At 54.0% G+C, this 18,890-nt stretch overlaps 1 protein-coding gene across 5 annotated transcripts in view; it reads left to right on the forward strand.

Annotated features, from left to right (window-relative positions):
• Positions 1-1,099: 1,099 nt before the first annotated feature.
• DNAH17 (dynein axonemal heavy chain 17) overlaps positions 1,100-18,890 on the forward strand; it is a 94,548-nt gene continuing 76,757 nt past the window's right edge. For 2 of the 5 annotated variants that reach the window (XM_024981011.2, XM_059878352.1), the window contains exons 1-14: positions 1,109-1,233; positions 2,146-2,507; positions 4,268-4,461; positions 5,243-5,435; positions 5,604-5,703; positions 5,958-6,043; positions 6,258-6,383; positions 7,114-7,266; positions 7,368-7,457; positions 9,131-9,298; positions 9,526-9,642; positions 14,377-14,642; positions 15,257-15,452; positions 16,415-16,561. In XM_024981011.2, the coding sequence (XP_024836779.1) occupies positions 2,163-2,507; positions 4,268-4,461; positions 5,243-5,435; positions 5,604-5,703; positions 5,958-6,043; positions 6,258-6,383; positions 7,114-7,266; positions 7,368-7,457; positions 9,131-9,298; positions 9,526-9,642; positions 14,377-14,642; positions 15,257-15,452; positions 16,415-16,561 (2,181 nt within the window). In that variant the 5' untranslated portion in view covers positions 1,109-1,233; positions 2,146-2,162. Of the gene's footprint in view, positions 1,234-1,829; positions 2,508-4,267; positions 4,462-5,242; positions 5,436-5,603; positions 5,704-5,957; positions 6,044-6,257; positions 6,384-7,113; positions 7,267-7,367; positions 7,458-9,130; positions 9,299-9,525; positions 9,643-14,376; positions 14,643-15,256; positions 15,453-16,414; positions 16,562-18,890 lie in introns of all 5 variants that reach the window. The other 3 variants (XM_059878354.1, XM_059878353.1, XM_059878351.1) reach the window with 3 other exon arrangements.

Genomic DNA, 18,890 nt, shown 5'->3' on the forward strand with positions numbered 1-18,890 from the left:
CGGATCACTGATGCTTAATTAGTGCCTGACTGATTGCAGTTGTCATCGTGACACAGAGCAACACGGGGTGCTCAGCAGAGATCGAGGGAGTGAACGGTCCAGGGGAGACCCTGGCAGGGAAAGATGTCGTAGCTTGGTGTCTGAGGGTGAGAAAGATGTCGTAGCTTGGTGTCTGAGGGTGAGAAAGATGTCGTAGCGTGGTGTCTGAGGGTGAGAAAGATGTCGTAGCATGGTGTCTGAGGGTGAGGAGGAGTGCACAGGTGCAGGATTCTGTGCGGGGCTGGAAGGCCCTCAGGGGAGTAGGTGTCTTGGAGGAGGTGGAAGAAGGCCAGGGTGGCTGGAGCATGAGGGCAATCGTGTCGAGACCGGGAAGTGGTGCAAGCGAGCTGTTGATGGCTTTTAAGCGGGTGTGGGCATGACAGTTGTCTTTTGAGAGGTGCTCTGGAGGATGGCTTGCTGGGGACGAGAAGTGGTGTGGAGGAGGAGAGAGGGTGTCCGTAGACCAGGGGGTTGGGGAGGGGGTAACAGCAGCTTAGACCAGAGAGCAGTAGCCATGGAGGTAGGTGGGCCGGTTCAGAGATGCCAAGGAGGCAGGATCGACTGGTGTCGACAGTGGGAACCAGGGCCCTGCTGGTGCCTCAGCTGCTGGCGGGTCAGGAAGGTCTTGCCCTTCTCTGAAAATTTATTCCTAAGTATTTCAATCTTTCTGATGCTATTGTAAATGGGTAATTGTTTCCATTATCAGGTTTCAGTGAGTATGATTCTAGTGTGAGTCAGGATACATGTTGTTATGTCTATGTGCCTCTAGGAAATGCAAGGTGTATAACAGCCAAGATAATGGGGTGGGAATGAAACAATAAAAATTAAACTAGAAAAGGCAAAAAAAAAAAAGGTAAGACAAATAAGCATTTAATAAGACAATAGATTTAAATCCTGATACATTTGTAATTTCATGAAATGAAAATGAACTGAATGTTCTAGTTCAAAGGCAGTTTGTTCGGTCCTAGAGCCTTTCCCACTGCAGTGGGTGATGGACAGTTTTTCCTTTACCACACCACAGTGGTCACTCAGGTCCTAAGAAAGTTCTAGAATCCCAGTTCCCATGAGACTTGCAGAAGTTCCATGGCAGTTGGCATCCCTCGAGGGACGGGAGCCATTTCCTTTACTGGTCTGGAAAGAGCTGCCAATCGTTTGGCTCTGCTAGCTACCTGAGGAGCCTTTTGCTGTCAGCTGGTGAGTGGGAAAGAATTGTGCTCAGGGGCAAAGCTGAGGGGGCTCAAGAGGACAGAGGTGGAGTCCAGGTGCTGGTGGCCAGTAGCCCCGTTACCCTCCCCACACCCCCACACCCCCTGGAAGGTGCCCTGTTCCCTGCTCGTGGCCAGTCAGGGTTTGGAGCATCCCTTTAAATTTCACGCTCACAAGGAATGCCTCGTTTGTCTTGGTTCTTTGGGGCTTCAAGCGGGTCCCCCGCTCCCGGCTCTCCAGTTAACCCTGTCCCTATAAGAGAGCTACAAGGGATTCTCCCAGAGGGAATGTGAGCGGCAGTCCACAGGGAAATCCCTTTATGGGCATGTGATGGGGGTTGGGGGGCGGAAGAGATGCTGAAGGGCAGGGCAAACGTTGGGGTACACTGTGGTTGCTGTTAGGATGGGGAGAATATGACCTTCACCCGCTCATCGGGCCGCCCCCTCTGTCTGGCATCCAGGGGGAGTGATGGCCTCTTCCCGGGATCTTGCATCCAGGCCCTCTGTCACTTCATTCCGTGACATTTCCCTTCCCCAACCCCTCCCCTTCAGACTCTGTTGTGATGATCCTTGCCTTTTCCCCAGGGCCCATCTCTACCTTTCCCAGCCCGTTAACTTGATGGTCACAGTGAACTCAAGCAGACACACTGCCTGGTGGCCCTGCTCCACAGTGACACCTACAGCCAGGCAGAGGGCGGGCAGAGGGCGGCTGTCCCGCTAGAGCAGGACACAGGCTCCCGGTAGCCCCACCCCACCCTCCAGCTGGAAGCGGCATCTGCACGACGATCCTTCTTTCTCTCTCGATTGGTCAGAACGGGCATTTCAGATGGTTCCGGTGATGGGTGGGAAGTAAAGATTCCCTAGGAGGTGGCCACTGCCTCAGTGTCTGTTCCCGCAACAGTGTAAGCTGACGTCAAGATGACGATTCCCCCGGATGTCAGACTGGAGTATATGGAGAGTGTCGCTTCCCTCGTCCTGAGGTTCAAGCCGGACAAGTGGAGTAAAATGATGGGGACGGAAGAGAACATGGCTCTGTTCACCGACTTCTTTGAGAAGCCAGATGTTCTGGTTCTGGTGTTGACGCTTAACCCTGCCGGCATGATCATACCGTGCCTGGGCTTCCCGGCCTCCCTCAAGTCCAAAGGGATGTACTTCATCAAGAAGAGACCCGAGAACATCGGCAAGGACAACTACAAGGAACGTCTGGTCTACGGGGACATGAGCCCCACGCCTGTGGACCAGCTGATCGCCGTTGTGGAGGAGGTAGATGCACCCAGGCCTCGGGGGGTCGGGGGAGTGGGGAGGGCTCAGGAGGAACACCGCCTGCTTCCCATACTTTGTGTGAGTGGCCTTGAACCCTGCTAATCAGGGGTGGGTCCACAGATCAACATCCACGTTGCCTACAAGCAGGTCAGGTATTAGAAAGCTCAGGTCCGGCTGCCCTGGCCACCGAGACTGGCCTGCTTTCTAACAAGACCTCCAGGTGATGCTGTGCACACGAAGGCTGAGTGGCCCTGGCCATCACCTGTCTCTCTTGAAATCACTAGACCCTCCATACCGCCCTGGGGACAATCCCTGCCCACAGCCTCAAAAGGTGTGGGCCATTCGAGGTGCAGTAGAAGGGTTTCCCAATTCTGAGACTTGGAGCAGAGAAAGGGAAAAGCAAGTGCTGTCTTACACGTCTCCCCACCGTCCTGCCGCCTCGCTGTCGGCCGGCGTGGGAGGTGCAGCCCGCTATGGACCGTCGGACCAGCCAGAGTTCCAGTGACTTGCTCTCCTAGGCATCGCTCACCTCGTCTGTGAGATGGGGGTAGTGGGCGTCCCCACCCTGTACAAATTCAGGCCACAGGGATAGTCAGTCAGGACCCAGACCGACCTCCCCTCACGTCCACTGAGATGGCTGGCATGGCCCAGAACTGGTCGTTCAGTTGTGTCCGACCCTTTGCGACCCTACAGACTGTAGCCCGCCAGGCCTCTGTCCGTGGGATTTTTCAGGCAAGAATCCTGGAGCGGGTTGCCATTTGTTTCTCTATGGTAACTTCCCGACCCAGGATGAATCCACATCTCCTGTGTCTCCTGCGCTGCAGGCAGATTCTTCACCCACTGAGCCATCAGGGGAGCAACCCCTGACAAAGCACCAGTTTGGAGGCTGCAAGTCCCAGATCGACGTGTGAACAGGGCTGGTTCTGAGTCCTTTCTCCTTGGCTGTGGATGGCCGACTTCACGTGTGTCCTTATGTCTTCTAAGGACAACAGTCATACTGGGTTAGGGCTCCCCTTAACTACCTCTTGAAAAGCTCTCTCTCCAAATCCAGTCACATCCTGAGGTGCTAGGAGTCACAGCTCCCACATGTGAATCAGGGGGACACAGTTCAGCATATAACAGCACCCCCAGGCAGAAAGGAAGGTCTGCCTTCAGCCAGGAGTGTGTGTTCTTGTGGCAAGAGTGTGTAGAAGGCTTTGCCTCCATAAAGACACAGGTGCAGGGGGACCTGCCTGGTGATCCAGTGGTTAAGAATCTGCTTTGCAATGCAGGGGATTCAGGTCCAATCTGTAGTTGTAGAGCTAAGATCCTACATGCCACAGGGCAACTAAGCCCATGCGTTGCCACATGCCACTGAGACTCAATGCAGCCAAATCAATCAATCAGTATTTTTTTAAAAACTTGAAAGACACAGGGACTAGGAGACTTCCCCAGTGGCTGAGAATCTGCCTTGTAACCCTGGGGATTTAGGTTTGATTCCTGGTTGGGGAGCTAAGATCTCCCATGCCACCACAAAGATCCCACGTGCAACTGAGACCCCAGGCAGCCAAATCAACCAATCAGTATTTTTTAAAAAAGAACTTGGAAAAAAAAGCCCACGGTGGGGAGGCTCAGCACCTTGACCAGCCCCACCACCTTCTTCAAAGGGAGAAGGGCTCGGTTCCCCCGGGTCCCGGGTCGCCGAGGACCCCACTCCTCCTGGGTGTCCCCCCACCCAGGTGAGAAGGCTCGAGCAGAGCCACAGAATCCTGTCTTTCCAGGTCCTCTACTCCCTGTTAAACCAAAGTGAAAACATGAGCGGCTGGCCCCGCGTGGTCTCGGAGGACATTGTGAAGCAAGTCCACAAGCTGAAGAACGAGATGTTTGTGATGAGCGGCAAGATCAAGGGGAAGACCCTGCTGCCCATCCCAGAGCACCTGGGCAGTCTGGACGGCACGCTGGAGTCCATGGAGAGGTCGGGGCCCGGCTGGGGAGCTGGAGGGAGGGGTGGTCCCTGAACCCCCAGGGCAAGCTCCCCACAAACTGGTCTTGGTGCTAGTGAAGCCCAGGAGGGCAGGACTGTACCTTTAGGTGCTGAGTCTGAGATGCGGCATTGGAGCCCCCCAGACTCCGCTGGGCAATGGCTGGACCCCCGTGCTCCAGCCCCCCTCCATCACACACGTGCACTAGACCCTGCATCACGTGGCATGCCAAGAGCATCACGTCATCTGGGGTCACACAGGAAGGGGGATCCCCAGCTTTAGGGTGTGGGCAGTGAGGGGCATGGAAGGGGTTTGCAGCAGGTGGAGGCTGCACTTCTGAATGGAGGCTGAGGCTGCCCAGAGACCCCCAGAAGCCCGAGGACCCCCAGGTGTCACCTTGCACCTGCCTGAGTGCCCTTTGCAATGGCATGGTGTGCACAGCTCTTGAAGCTGTGGCAGTGCCTGCCTGCTCCCTTACTCCCATCAGAGGGTGAGCACTCCTGCGGGGCTCATCACACAGGCGGGCCCTCTAGGCCCCCAACACTCACGCTGTGGTGACCCGATCAGAACTGCCCAGGAGCCATGGTGCAATATGGATTTTATTCCAGAGCTGGCTCCCCTCATCCTCTTTCTCGGGGGCACCAGTACCCCGGGCAAGACCCAGTGTTGTCTCAGGCTCTGTCCTGGATGAGGGCCGTTGGGGGTGGAGCTGGAAGAAGCCTGCGGGTGTAACTGAGAGCATCCCCCACCCGCCCCCAACCCTTGGCTCTGCAGGATCCCCTCCTCCCTGGACAACTCGCTGCTGCACGCCATTGAGACCATCATCATTGACTGGTCCCACCAGATCCGGGACGTGCTGAGCAAAGACTCGGCCCAGGCCCTGCTGGACGGGCTGCACCCCCTGCCCCGAGTCGAGTTTGAGTTCTGGGACGCCCGGCTGATGAACCTCAAGTACATCCACGAGCAGGTGATGGCTCTTCTGCCCCTGGTGGCCAGGCACCCACAAGAGTCCTGAGTACCCAGCCTTCCCGAGGGGACCCGGGTAACCCGGATGGATCCCTCAGTGCCAGCCTGGGGGTCAGGCAGGCTTCATCTGGGGTCTGTTGGGAAAAAAAAAAATTGATCTCCTTTGCAGCTCAATAGGCCCAAAGTGAATAAAATAGTCGAGATCCTGGAAAAAGCCAAAAGTTGCTACTGGCCAGCCCTGCAAAATGTGTACATGAATGTTACTGAAGGTGAGCGGGTGGCCCTGTGAGAATGTCCCCCCTCCACCAGAGGAAGGCGTCAGCACCTCCTGGGTGGGCCCCTTGCCGACCCTGGGGATGGGACGGGGTCTGCCTCCCCCCATCAGCAGTTCCTTGGAGTCCCGCCTTTTGAGGGAGCAGGTGTCTGTAAACACACTGAGCTGCCCGTCACCATTTCTCGCCATCAGGGATGGGGGCTAGTTTCCACTCCTGTGGGGATGAGCCCCAGTTCTTGTTCCACGCAGGCCTGAAGGAAGCCAACGATATCGTTCTGTACCTGAAGCCCCTGCGTATCCTGCTGGAAGAGATGGAACAGGCCGACTTCACGGCGGTACGTCAGCTAGAGAGGGTCCCTTGGCTGGCTTGGCAGGCTCTGGGCTTGTGTCTTAGGGCAGCAAGGGGCTGCGGGCTTCCTGGCTGTGATCAGGCACAAGTACTAGGTGGGGGAATCTCTTCTTGCCCTTGGAGTTCCCCCCTCCTGGAGCCGTGTGGAGTGGGGAGCTGAGGTGCTGTGACCAAGCGCCCGCCTGCCTGTCTCTCCCCAGCTCCCGACCTTCATCACCAAGGTGCTATACACCATCTGCTTCATCTGGGCCACCTCGGAGCACTACAACACACCCTCCAGGATCATTGTCATCCTGCAGGAGTTCTGCAACCAGCTCATCGACATGGTAGCCCCCAGGCCCCAGTGCCTTCCCTCTCCCACCCCCAGCGTTCCCCTCCCCCATCCCACCCTGCATCCCGGTCCATGTTCAACCAGGCAAAGATGTGGGTGCAAGAATTTTCAGGCTCCAGGCTAAGGCTAGGGCCCCCTGGGTGGCCACCCAGGGTTTTCCCAAGACCTGGGGCAGAGCCAGCCCAACCTGCCTTATGCTGGGAGGGAGGAAGAACGAAAGAGGGGCTGCTCACCGAGTCCCAGCACCCCAAGACTCAGCCGGGGGCTTTGAGGGGTTTATCTGTTCTGACAACACCCATTCCCTTTCCTTCTTCCACTTCACAAGCGCACGTTACGCAGCCTCCAAGGTCTGAGTTGCAGCTTTGGGCCCTGGGCTACCAGAGTGTGTGAGAATCAGGCTCATGGTCCTGTCTCCCGGCCTAGAGGGATGCAGTGGCCCAGGGTCCCGCAGCCAGAGCAGGACTGCATTTCTGGGCCCCTCATCATCTGCCTCCAGAGTCTGGTGGTGCTGTGACCTTGGCCTGGGCCGAGGGGCCCCACAACTGGCCCTGGGTGGGCAGACTGGCTAGGCCACGAGCCTGAGGCACAGCGGGTGTGTCAGAAGAAGTGGTCTAGTGGCCTGGGGCGGGGCAAGAGGGTCGTTTTAACCAACCGTGCAGCTTTGGACAGCGCATCTGGGTGTCAGCCCTCTGGCTCAGCTTGGAAACGTCTTCCCTTCCGCCCAGACGCGGACCTTCCTGAGCCCCGAGGAGGTGCTGAAAGGCCTGCAGGGGGAAACTGAGGAGGTTCTGAGTGGCATCTCTCTGTCCGTGAACGTCCTGAAGGAGCTGTACCGGGCCTACGACTTCTGCTGTGCAAACATGAAGCTTTTCTTCAAGGTACAGCCTGGGTTGCGGACAGCGGATGAGAGGAAATAAGTTGGGGTGATGTGGACCCCATGGGACCCCATGGACCTGCCTTTTCTCTCTCTTTCTCCTAGAAAAACAAGGAGCCGGTGCCTTGGGAATTCCCTTCTTCTCTTGCCTTTTCCAGAATAAATTCCTTCTTCCGCCGTGTCCAGACCATCGAGGTAAAGGTGGAATTTGGCTCCGCTCCCTCTTAGGAGAACTGCGTCTTCTGTCCCTGTCTTCCTTGAACATGGGCTCCCAGGAGGGAAATAAGTCACACCCAAACATCTATGTGACAGCTTCCCCAGGGGGAAGCCAAGTCACGGCTTCCCCCACCAGGCCCAGAGCTGTTAACCCAGAACAAAGCGGTCCATTTCAGTTGCTTTCCCCTTTTCTCCTGCCTTCTGTCCACAAGCAGGTTAATGACAAGTTCATTGACCTGGGTCAGGAAGCCTGCAGGCCAAGGGAGAGGGTGAGTGGGACTAAGTTAGCACAACTGAGGTTTTCAGAAGGACCTTATCTGGATACATGGAACGACACGGGATACATGGAATGACACAGGACACATAACATGGGACAAATAACACTTTTAAAGAGGTTCAGAACAGTTTGCTCTGGGGAGAAGAGGTGAGAGATGAAGGCATGTGCAGGGCAAGAAGGTTTTCCTTCTTGTTTTGTATTCTGTAGGGGATCTCTTTTTTTAGATCTACTTTGTACACATGTTACACTATTTAAAAAAATAAAGCAGGGTTGAGGGGTGGATCCTAGAACCATTGGGCAATGATTTTTTGAGGGATATTGTCAGCTGGGGCTCTGGGAAGGCCTCTGGTTCCCATCCACATCCTCTGGGAGGCAGAGCAGGAAACCCCTTGAGATGCCATATCTCGGTCACAGAGCGTTTCTTCATGTCCCAAGGCTCCCAGCCCGAGAACTTGAGGGCCCCAGCTGAGTTTCTGGCCAAATAGCTGCTGGTTCCTACATTGTAGATTCTGAATCGGGATGGAGCTTCTGGGAAAAGAGGGGCTGCTGGGAAAAGAGTGGGTGGGGGAAACGTCCCTGCTGTCCACCCCTTGCCCGATGGGCCATGCCAGCTGTGCCACCTGCCTCTGGTGTGAGAGGCCCAGAATGCAGGGCGTGACGCCGTTACTTTCCAGTAGGTTTGCTTGAGTCATATCTCGATACACCTTGGATCTTTGGTGGGAAACGGCACCAACCTTGTCTCCAGTTTAGGGGAGGGACTGGAGTGCCCTGCGAGCACCGGATCAGGCACATGGGGGCTGCTTGTGGTCCTCAATGAGGCTTTGGGGGTCTCAAAGGGGAAATGAGAGCTACAGACAGAAGCAATAGATAGCTCAATAGGACTGAATGGGGTTAAATGCCAAACCAGCGATCTTGGAAAGGAAGGTACCTTCTGGGCTAAAGGAGCTGGAGAAGGCAGGGAGAGACCCACGTCTCGGAGGGAATGAGCAGGTGGGATTTACCTGTAAACACCCATCAGGTGCCCAGTACATGAGGCTGTGAGGGACCACCGTCTGCCTTTCTGACCACTTCCTCCCACAGTCCAGGAAGTGGGGCCCCTGTGAAGTGTGATTTTTCTTAGAGACACATGTCACCCAGCGTTGGGTCAGGACAAGATCCTGACCTTCATCTCCTCCTCCTCCTCGATCACAACTGGGAGATTACTCACGGGACTCTCACTTCCGTCTATCTGTGTGCATCCCTGAAATGGCTTTAGAGAACATTAACACTGATAAGCAGAGGGCCCCTCGGGACTGCCCTGTGGCCCGGGGGCTCCTCCCCTCAGGGGTCAGTCAGGAAACTGAATTGATGAGGGTACGGGGGTTTCCTCCACCAGGATCTTTATAAAACAGCCATCGAGTTTCTGAAGCTGGAGAAGATTGAGCTCGGGGGCGTGAGGGGGAACATTCTTGGAAGCCAGGTGGCCCAGATCTACGACGAGGTCTTCGAGCTAGTGAAGGTTTTCGCCGACTGCAAATATGACCCCCTGGACCCCGGAGATTCAGTAAGTCGGGGGGCCTGAGCGGGGTCAATAACAAATGCCCCGAGGGTGGGAAGGCATGTGGAGGGGAGCGTGTGTGTCAGAGAAAAGACAGCATAAGAACTCTGCCCTCATGACAGTGAACTTGCTGAGACGTAACCTGAATCCCGGTGGGTGGGCTTAGAGTGCGCCCACTCCAAGCTTGGCACGCTGGTCAAGGTTCTAAGGTTGGGGATTTAATTTGCTTCCAGAGTTTTGATGACGACTACGCTGATTTTGAGACCAAAATTCAAGATCTGGATAGGAGGCTGGCCACCATCTTCTGCCAAGGGTTTGATGACTGCAATTCTATTGAGTCCAGTGCAAAGGTAGGTGCGGGTGGGGAGTGTGCCCTGACTGAGGATTTGTCACACCAGCTCCATGATGCTGAGAACGGTTGTTCAGTCGCTCAGTCGTGTCCGATTCTTTGTGACCCCATGGACTGCAGCACTCCTGACCATCACCAACTCCCAGAGCTTACTCAAACTCATGTCCATTGAGTCGGTGATGCCATCCAACCATCTCACCCTCTGTCATCCCCTTCTTCTCCTGCCTTCAATCTTTCCCAGTGTCAGGCTGTTTTCCAATGAGTCAGTTCTTCACCTCAGGTGGCCAAAGTATTGGAGTTTCAGCTTCAGCATTAGTCCTTCCAGTGAACAGTTGCAGAATCGATCTAATCATGCAATCTGGAGATTGTAGGTGAAGAGCCAGGCCCAGAAAGGACAGGGGCCTTTCTCAGTGCCTTAGAGAGAGTCAGCAGTTGGCACCTTGAGTAGCTTCTGAGGGGGTCTTACTGCTACATCTCATCTTAAGAGAGGAAAGTGAGCGTAGGGTTATTATACTGAGTCCTGCTCTCTATTTGTCCTTCTTTGATTCAGTTCCCTCATTATTTACATAAGGAGCAGAAGTTAGAGGCAGAGTTGCTCTAAAAATTAAAATGCATCCACATTTTGAGCTGCTGACACACTGACTCTTAACATGTGAGATCTGAGAATACACAGTATTATGCTGCTGCTAAGTCACTTCAGTCGTGTCCGACTCTGTGCGACCCCATAGACAGCAGCCCACCAGGCTCCCCCGTTCCTGGGATTCTCCAGGCAAGAACACTGGAATGGGTTGCCATTTCCTTCTCCAGTGCATGAAAGTGAAAAGTAAAAGTGAAGTCGCTCAGTCATGTCTGATTCTTCGCAACCCTATGGTCTGTAGCCTACCAGGTTCCTCTGTCCATGGGATTTTCCAGGCAAGAGTACTGGTCATTTCTGGGTGGTGGGGTGATGGCTAATATTTTTTCTGTCTTCTGTGTACTTTTCTACCATCTCCAGGTTGTGTGGGTTAGGTGTATAGCACTTTTACAGTTAGAAAAAGGAAATGCTTATGAAAACATTAAAAAAAAAAACAGATTGCAGAAAAGTGCTAAAGCCCCTAGAGACCGTCGGTTTGAAAGAGAAACCCAAACGGCCGATACTCACGTAGGTTGTTGGTTTGGCCTAGCAAATGATCAGGAAAGTGCAAGTTAAAACCACAAGGTGCCTTTTGTCACTGGTCAAAGTGGCTGGAGCTGCGAGGAGCTGGACACTCGTTCCTCTGCTGGTTGGTGCACCCCCCCCCCACAGGACCCTTCAGCAGTGGGCATATGGGGGGGCACGTGGAGACGGGCTCCTGGACCTTCCTGGTCCAAGATCACGAGGCAGCCAGCATTTGGTGCCGACATGCCAGGATGTTCCTTTGCCTTTTGAGTATTTCTAAAGCAAAAATGCTTGAGGATTTGAAGCTCTGCAAGTGTAACGATCAATTAAGTCTTGGATGGAGTTGGTGCTCCAGGCAAAATATCAATGAATGCAAATTAATACAGAGCCTCCGTGCTGTTCCCGTCTCTGGACACCCTTCCTCTTGGAGCCGCCTCGGGCACCTCCTCAGAGAGGCCCCCCCACTCACCTCCTCCTCCCAGCGGGAGCTCGCCCCTCGCCGCCATTGCCAACACCCACCTGCTTGGTTTTCCTTCTTCATGCTTGGCTCTCCCTGGCATCTGTCATGTACTGATCTCTTCGTGTCTGTCGTCCTCCCAACTAGAATATAAACTCCCTGAGGGCAGGTGCTTGGTTCAGGTTGACGCAGAACCAAGCCCAGTGCAAAGCCAGGCTTTCCTGGTGGAGGGAACTGGCCCTCACTGAGGCGGTGAAGCTGTTCCCTGATGACTCCCTGGCAGACCTTGGGCGGGAACCAGAGGCTGTTAGCCCCAGGGCTACCCAAGTGCAAAGGGTCCTGAGTAAGGATGCCAGCCAGTGCTTCCACGTGGAAATGCTGGTCCTCCCCTGTGGCGGGGTCTCCAGAATGAAGACAGTGCTGGAGCAGATGGACTGTGGCCCCAGTTAGCCCTTCTTGCCTGTGGTGGGGATGAAACTGGGAGAAGCACGCCCCCAGGCCTCTCGGAGGCTGGGTACCACCTTGTGCTGCCTTTCGGTGACGGGGAAGGAGGCAGGTTGAGGTGTCCACGCCAAGTTGCCAGAGGCCATAGGTCCCCCCTCGGAGGGGAGGAGCTGGCCAAGGAGGAGCTCTGGGTGGCGCGTGCGGGACTGAAGTCCACTCCCTGGGTGTTTTCACAGGCACTTCCCCACTCCGCCGTGGCCTAAATCGGCTTCTGTACTCCGCAAGAGAAAGTCCTTTTTAGACACGTGACTTTGTGTTAGATTAGAAAGACAATAAGTCAGGAAGACTCTAGTAAACTGTTCTGTCTCCATCTGCTCATCTTCCTTCCCATACTGAAGAGCATTTTCTTCCCATTTGACAACCCTCCGCTCTAATTAGGACAGGCCCTTGGGGTGCCCTCCCGCCTGTCCGCTTGACCCCCTGCGTGTTCCCAAGCTGCCGGGATGCTATTTCTCGCTGTCAGTAATTCACACGCAGCTGGGAAGGTTCTAGAGCAATTTTCCACACAACCTCCTCCTGGCAGAGAATGAAGTTAACCTCCTTCCCAGAAGCCAGGGGCCAGAAAACATGTGAGCGTGAAATGAAGGGAAGAGAGAAGAAAAAAGTCAAGAGGGTTGTCAAGCAATAGAATGTGCTTTTCCCAACTGCTCTGTGTCAGTCTTCAGACACGACACTGGTGACCTCATGTGTGGGGAGCCCCTCCCCCCGGCCACTGCAGGGAGTCGTGGTTAGCAACTTGGGGTCACAGCATCTTCCCGGGAGTCAGTTGCTGCTCTCGTTGACTTTCAGGGACCTAAAAATCTCTCCTGCTTTCTCAGCAGCCACTATTCCACCCTTTGCCCAAAAGGCCACTTATAGACACAGTAGTGGTCTTAGTTTTCATACCTAAAACTAGGGCAAATCTGAGACTTGGGTCCAGGCCTTCAGGGCCCAGGGGCTCAGGCAGGCACAGGGACTTCTCCCCTGGTGACCCCTGGCTGGCTGGGAGCTTCCTGAACATCCGGCACGTGTCACACTGTCCAGCCCACATGGCTACTCTCTGCAGGCTGCAGTAAGGGCCCCTTCCCCAGTGCTCAGGCACAGCCCTGGCCCCTGCTGCCTCCAAGCTTCCCACCACTGCGAGAGGATTTTTAAAGAAACTCGCCTCTATGTCCCAACTTGAGCCACCCTCTGATGCCACCCAAGACCGCAACCAAAACACCCAGATGATCCTCCCTTATTCTCTTCTATGAGCTTTTCGTTTGTTTAGCGAGTGTGAGTGTGTAGCAGTTGCAGACCCTCAGTGCGATGAGTTCGCTTCGTGCAGGGTGCTCAGGCATGGTTACTGCCCTCAGAGCGAGGTGACAACCCCTGCTGGAGTAATCAGGTCGAGGTGCTTGGGCTGATAGGCCATGGGCACCTGAGCTGTCCCAGCTCCTTGAGGACTCTGGAAGCCCGTGCTTGAACCTCTGGTGTCACGGCCTGTGAATGTGCCAAGCTTTCCCTGTAATCTCCGCAAAGCCCCAGGGCTGAGCGCTCCCTGGAAGTCAGCACTTCCTGCCCTGGGCACCCGCACAGTATCTGAACCCCATCCCCACTGCCACCTCCACCTGCTCAACCCAGGGCTGAGCATGGGGCCCTTGGTTGGTGGATTGAACTGAGTCCACTAGAGAGGTGTTGAGGTGCAGACCCCTAGGACCTGTGAATTACTGAAAATAGGGTCTCCGCAGATGTAATTGAGATGTTCATTGAGGGCCTCCTGCTGGCCTCCTGTGCCTTAATCCAGTGAGCCTGGGGTCTGTGTCAGAAGAGGAGGAGAGCCACAGGGCCAGACATGCACAGGGAAGATGGCTCCATGACAAAGGAGGCAGAGGGTCTACAAGCCGAGGATTGCTGGCCACCCAGGGACTCTCCCCTGGAGCCTTCAGAGGGAGCACAGCTCTGTCCACCTTGATTAAGACTTGTTGCCTCCAGGCTGTGAGAGAATTAAGTCCTCTGTTGAAGCTTCCCAGTTGACAGTGCTCTGCGATGGCAGCCCCGTGACTCTCCTATGGGCTCCTCCCCATACCAGCATTTGGCGAGTTTAGTGGTTCGGGGACCCCACGTAGTGTAAGACAAGCCTCCCCCTCACCTCTTTTCCTCCAGAGCACTTTTCAGAGCAAAACAAGCTGCCCGAGTGGTTTCTCTTGCCTGGGTGGGTCCTTGAGGATCAGTGGTCTTCCCAATAATTATTGTCATGAAGATATTTCTCAATCCCGTTGTAGCGCAAGCCCTGGTTATATACAGAGCTGCTTTTCTCCCCCAATTTTTTAAAATGGTATTTCCTAACTGTTTAAATCTTCTTTGCCCAAACCCTGATTTCTCCCGGTCCTGAAACAAATCTTTTTCTAGACCTTGAACCTAGTTTGTACTGTTGGTTTATCAGCTGAGTATGTGGGGACCCAGCATACATCAAGATAGAAATCATAGAAGCAGCTGATTAGCCAGTTGCTACACAGAGGAAACTTCCTGGTGTTGAAGGCACATGTCTTCCCACTTCTGAAGGCTGACCGCACAGAGTGTCCAAGCCGTGGGTGATGCCAAGCATGGGGGAAGGGACGGGCCCCCCCAGCAGGGCCCCTCCCCCAAGCAAAGGAGGTTCTCTCGTTTCTCTCCAGCTTCTGCACATGTGTGGGGGCCTCTTGGAACGGCCTCTGATTCTCGCTGAGATGGTGCCCAGGTACTCGGTCATGCTGGAGCTGTTTGACACTGAGCTGGACAACACCAAGATCCTGTATGACGCCCAGATCGCAGCCTCAGCAGATGGCAACATCCCCCCGATCCACAAAAACATGCCCCCCGTGGCCGGGCAGCTCAAGTGGAGCCTGGAGCTGCAGGAGAGGCTGGAGGCACCCATGCGGGACCTCAAGCACATCGACCACCCGTGAGTGATGGCCCTGGGCCGGCAGCGCTCCTCCGTGGCCACGGGGAGTGGGGTCAGGTGCTCTGTCCCCACTCTGAGGCAGGCCCACGCCTCCCATCGCCAAGCCTTTCCTTCCCAGGGCACGGTCCCAGGAGAGACCCCACAGCGCATGCCCCCTACTCTGAGTAGCTGGCCAGAGCAGGGAGTTGGCCACCATCACTCATGTTTGGCAGAGGCCAGAAGGCAGGTGGAGGACCGGGAGAGCTCACAGCAGGACGAGGGAGGCTGTCGGCTGGGGGACAGGAGGAGGGTGTCCTGTGAGTGTGGTTGGAAGGCATATCTGGCTCTCTGGTTAGTCCTAAGTTGGAAGAGAAGAGAGGAATTAGGGAAGCTGGAGGTTATGAATCAAGTCATGGCCATTCGGGGCCAATATTACAAGGGTTAGCATGTGACCTTCTGGATTAGACGCTACCTACATAGGGCATCATCCATTTGTACGTTCAGGGTCTCAACCTGGAAGAAACGAGAGAGCTGACTGGCTGCTGCAACACCCCGGGGTCTGAAAGCCTCGGTTGGGGTGCCAGTGAGGCCCCGTGGGAGACAGTATCTGACCCTCCCCCTAACTCTGATTCCAGGGTTATGTCCAGCGTGGAGGCCAAGCTAGTCTACCAGAAATACGACGAGATGATGGAGCTGCTGAGAAGCTACCGCGAGAGGATCTACCAGCAGTGGGTGTCGGGGGTGGACAAGGACTGCCACTTCAACCTGGGGCAGCCCCTGATCCAGCGGGACCCTGTCACCAACCTCATCCGCGTCAACTTCAGCAAAGCGGTGGGTGCCGTCTGCTTCCTCACAGGGCAAGCTCAGGCGGCTCTGAGGCTCACCCCCTCCTCCCGACAGCACAAATCTGTGGGGTTGACGTTTATGTCACATTTACCCCAAAGCTTTATTATCGAAGTGTTGCTTGAAGTGTGCCTGGGGTATGTTTGAGATATGAGACAATCATAGCATCCTTGAATATAGCTTGAATGAGTGTACTATTTTAAAGCTGGGCCACGTTTCATAGGGTCCCAAGAGGAATCATCAGGTTGAGAATTAAAAAAAAAAAAAAAGGTCTTTGCAGGATTTGAATAAATAAGCCCCCTGGTCAAGCTGGGGATGCTGGAGGGAATCTGCACCATCTGGGGCTAAAATCGGATGGTTAGCCATGTGCTAGGGCAGAAGTGGGAGCAGTCTGGACCTCCACAAGCATGGCCCCACACAAGTGTGTCAGCCTTGCTCGTGAAGTCAGCAGTGATTTCAGCAAGGCAGGGGCCCCACATGTGACTTTCCCTCTGAAACCGTCTCTTCCACTAACATGCATTCTTTCATTCAACAAACATTTACTAAGCACTTACTTTGTGTAAGTGCTGGGGATAAATTAGCGAACCAACAAAGATCTCTGTCCTTCTGAAGCTTGCCTCCTACAGAGCGAGAAGGGCAGGGGTTGAGGGGGCAGGCGGTGGAGGAAGGGCCAGGAGAAGAGCGGATGGAGGAGTAAACTAGCGTAACAGGTCACACATGAGGAGGTGGCAATCGGTACCTCAAATAAAGGTGGGGGCAGGTGAGGGGGTCATGGACTGAGCTGAGGAAGGCAGCACCCTGATCCTGCCAGCAGAGCCTGTCCCCCAGGTGGGCCTCCCCCTCAGCTCCCCCTGGGGGCTGCAGAAGCCTCCCAGGGACAGACCTGCACGTGTGCTGCCAAGCCCTGTGCCGTGAGACCTGACCACTTCTGTCCTCTTCACTTGCCTCAGTTGGTGGCAGTGCTGAGAGAGGTCAAGTACCTGAACTTCCAGCACCAGAAGGACATCCCCACGAGCGCCGAGAACCTGTTCTCCCAGTACGAAACCTTCCGGAAGTTCGTGGGCAACTTGGAGCTCATCGTCGGCTGGTACAACGAGGTGAGCTGGTGCCACATTGGGTTTTTGTTCGCCGCATTCTGGGAGGGGGGGGTTTCGTTTAGGACAAAGGTGTACGAGCCCCATGTGGAGTAGAATGGAGTATGTTTCCGTGAAAGTGACTGGAGCCTCCCTCTGGGTGAATCCCTGTCCCTGCCTTTTCCACCTCCTAGAGTCGCCCGCATTCCTGGGCTGGAGGCCACGTCACACCACCCGCGGATCACCGCACCTCCACTTCTGTCGTCACACTCCCTTCTCATTTGTTTTTATCGGCTTCGTCTTATAAGGACCTTGCCATCCAGTTGGGCCCACCTGACGTCAAGGTCCTTAACTGAATCACGCTGCAAACCCTCTTGTTTGCCAAAGGCGACGTGACATAGTATCCCAGGTCTTGGGAATTAGGAAGTGGCCACCTTTGGGGGCCATTATTCAGTCTACCATGATGCCTCATCCAAAAGGGGCCAGCAAGTTTCTCTCTCCTTGAACACTGGAATTTGTTTTTTTTAATATTTATTTACTTCTGGCTGTGCGGGGTCTTCGTTGTTGTACACGCGCCTCCTCTAGCTGTGGTGTTCAGGCTGCTCGTTGCGGTGGCTTCTGTTGCTGCAGAGCATGGGCGCTAGGTCCGTGGGCTTCAGTAGATGTGGCACATGGGCTCCCCAGTTGCGGCTCACAGGCTCAGTTGCCCCACGGCATGTGGGATCTTCCCTGACCGGGATCAAACCTGTGTCCGCGGCGTTGGCAGGCAGATTCTTAACCACTGGATCAGCCGGGAAGCCTGAACCCTGGGAATTTAGGATAGGGTCCCAGCCTCATTTACCACTGGAGTCTTGGGGCAGCAGAGAAACAAGAGCGAGCAGAAACTTGGGCTGCAGAAGGAAGGGAGCAGATGACCAGAGAGGCCCTGAGAGTGGCCTGTGAACCATGAAATCCCAGGGTCTGCCTTAAGTGCATGTCCTTGAATTAGCTCCCTCCAGAATCAACTTTCTTCAGGCTCAAAGAAGGCCATATTCATCCATTCCCTAGAATGCGCCCCCAGCCATGGCATTTAGGAAAAACAGAAGCCTTAGAGATGCAGTCACATGGAAAAATGTTCATGGGTTACTTTCAGTGCAAGAGTCTTTGGGGTTTTTTTTACAATGATGCAATCAGAAACAAACAAAAAAATCCAACAAATATTAATTAGAATAAAACAGAAAACTATCTTCCACTTCTGTATTTCCAAATAAACCCCAACCAAGCACATGCTGGGGAAGCATGTTAGCTTCAGCAGTGAATGACATTGTTCAAATAAAAATGTTAGACAAGAATGGACAAATGTTAGGCAATGTTAGGACCTGGAGCTAAGTGTCTACAATGATCCTTATTATTGATACTGGCTCCCCTCTCTAGTGATGCTCCTGGGGTCCCGTAGATCAGGGGTCCCCAACCTCCAGGATCTAATGCCTGACGATCTGAGGTGGAGTTGATGTAATAATAGTAGAAATAGAGCGCGCAGTAAATGTGAAGTGCTTGACTCATCCCAAAACCACTTCCCGTATCCCCATCGGTGGACAAATCGTCTTCCACAAAACCAGTCCCTGGTGCCAAAAAGGCTGGGGATACTGCCTTTAAATGCACTTCTTCTTCTTAACACAGTTTCTGTCGTCGAGAGAGACCCCAGGCATTAATGTCTGAGCTAGGCGAGAGTGGGGAAAGTGGTGGTGAAGCTTTAAAGAATCTGCTGGGGATGGGGTGAGGGGCATGTCTGGGAAAAATGCCCTAAAGGTGTGGATTTATAACGTAGCTGTCAAAAAGTACTAAACAGGGCATACTGAGTGGATCCCGTCACCGTGAGCTTTGTTTACTCTGGGCAATCACAAAAGGGTAATAATATTTAGCTCTTGTCTGGGCTATTGGTATAACTTTTAACATCCAAAGGTTGATAAATGGAATCAAGATTTCACATTGACTCACTTTATAATCCTGTCCGTGCTCTCTTTTACTTCTGTCTGCTGTCCGCTGGTAATGGCCATTAAGCTTCATTTCTCTGCCCATACTGTACCTTTTCTAGGGATTAATTGTTTGAAAAGGAGGACAAAGGTGGGGAGGGGGCTCCATTTAAAGTACTAAGTATATGTCAAGGGTTATTGTGAAAGGCAAATAGCATCTACATGCAATTTAACTTCTATGTACATCCCTCACTTTATATAGACCTATCCTTGAGAACCTTACGTGTAAATCAAAATGTTACCAGATAGGACAATGTTCTGAAGCACACAAATGGTGCTTATTATTTAAAAGAATAATTTATATTTAAAAAAACTGTGTACACCCTCCATCTGTTTTTCTA

The sequence above is a fragment of the Bos taurus genome, chromosome 19 (assembly GCF_002263795.3).
Source record: "Bos taurus isolate L1 Dominette 01449 registration number 42190680 breed Hereford chromosome 19, ARS-UCD2.0, whole genome shotgun sequence".
Lineage (NCBI taxonomy): Eukaryota > Metazoa > Chordata > Mammalia > Artiodactyla > Bovidae > Bos > Bos taurus.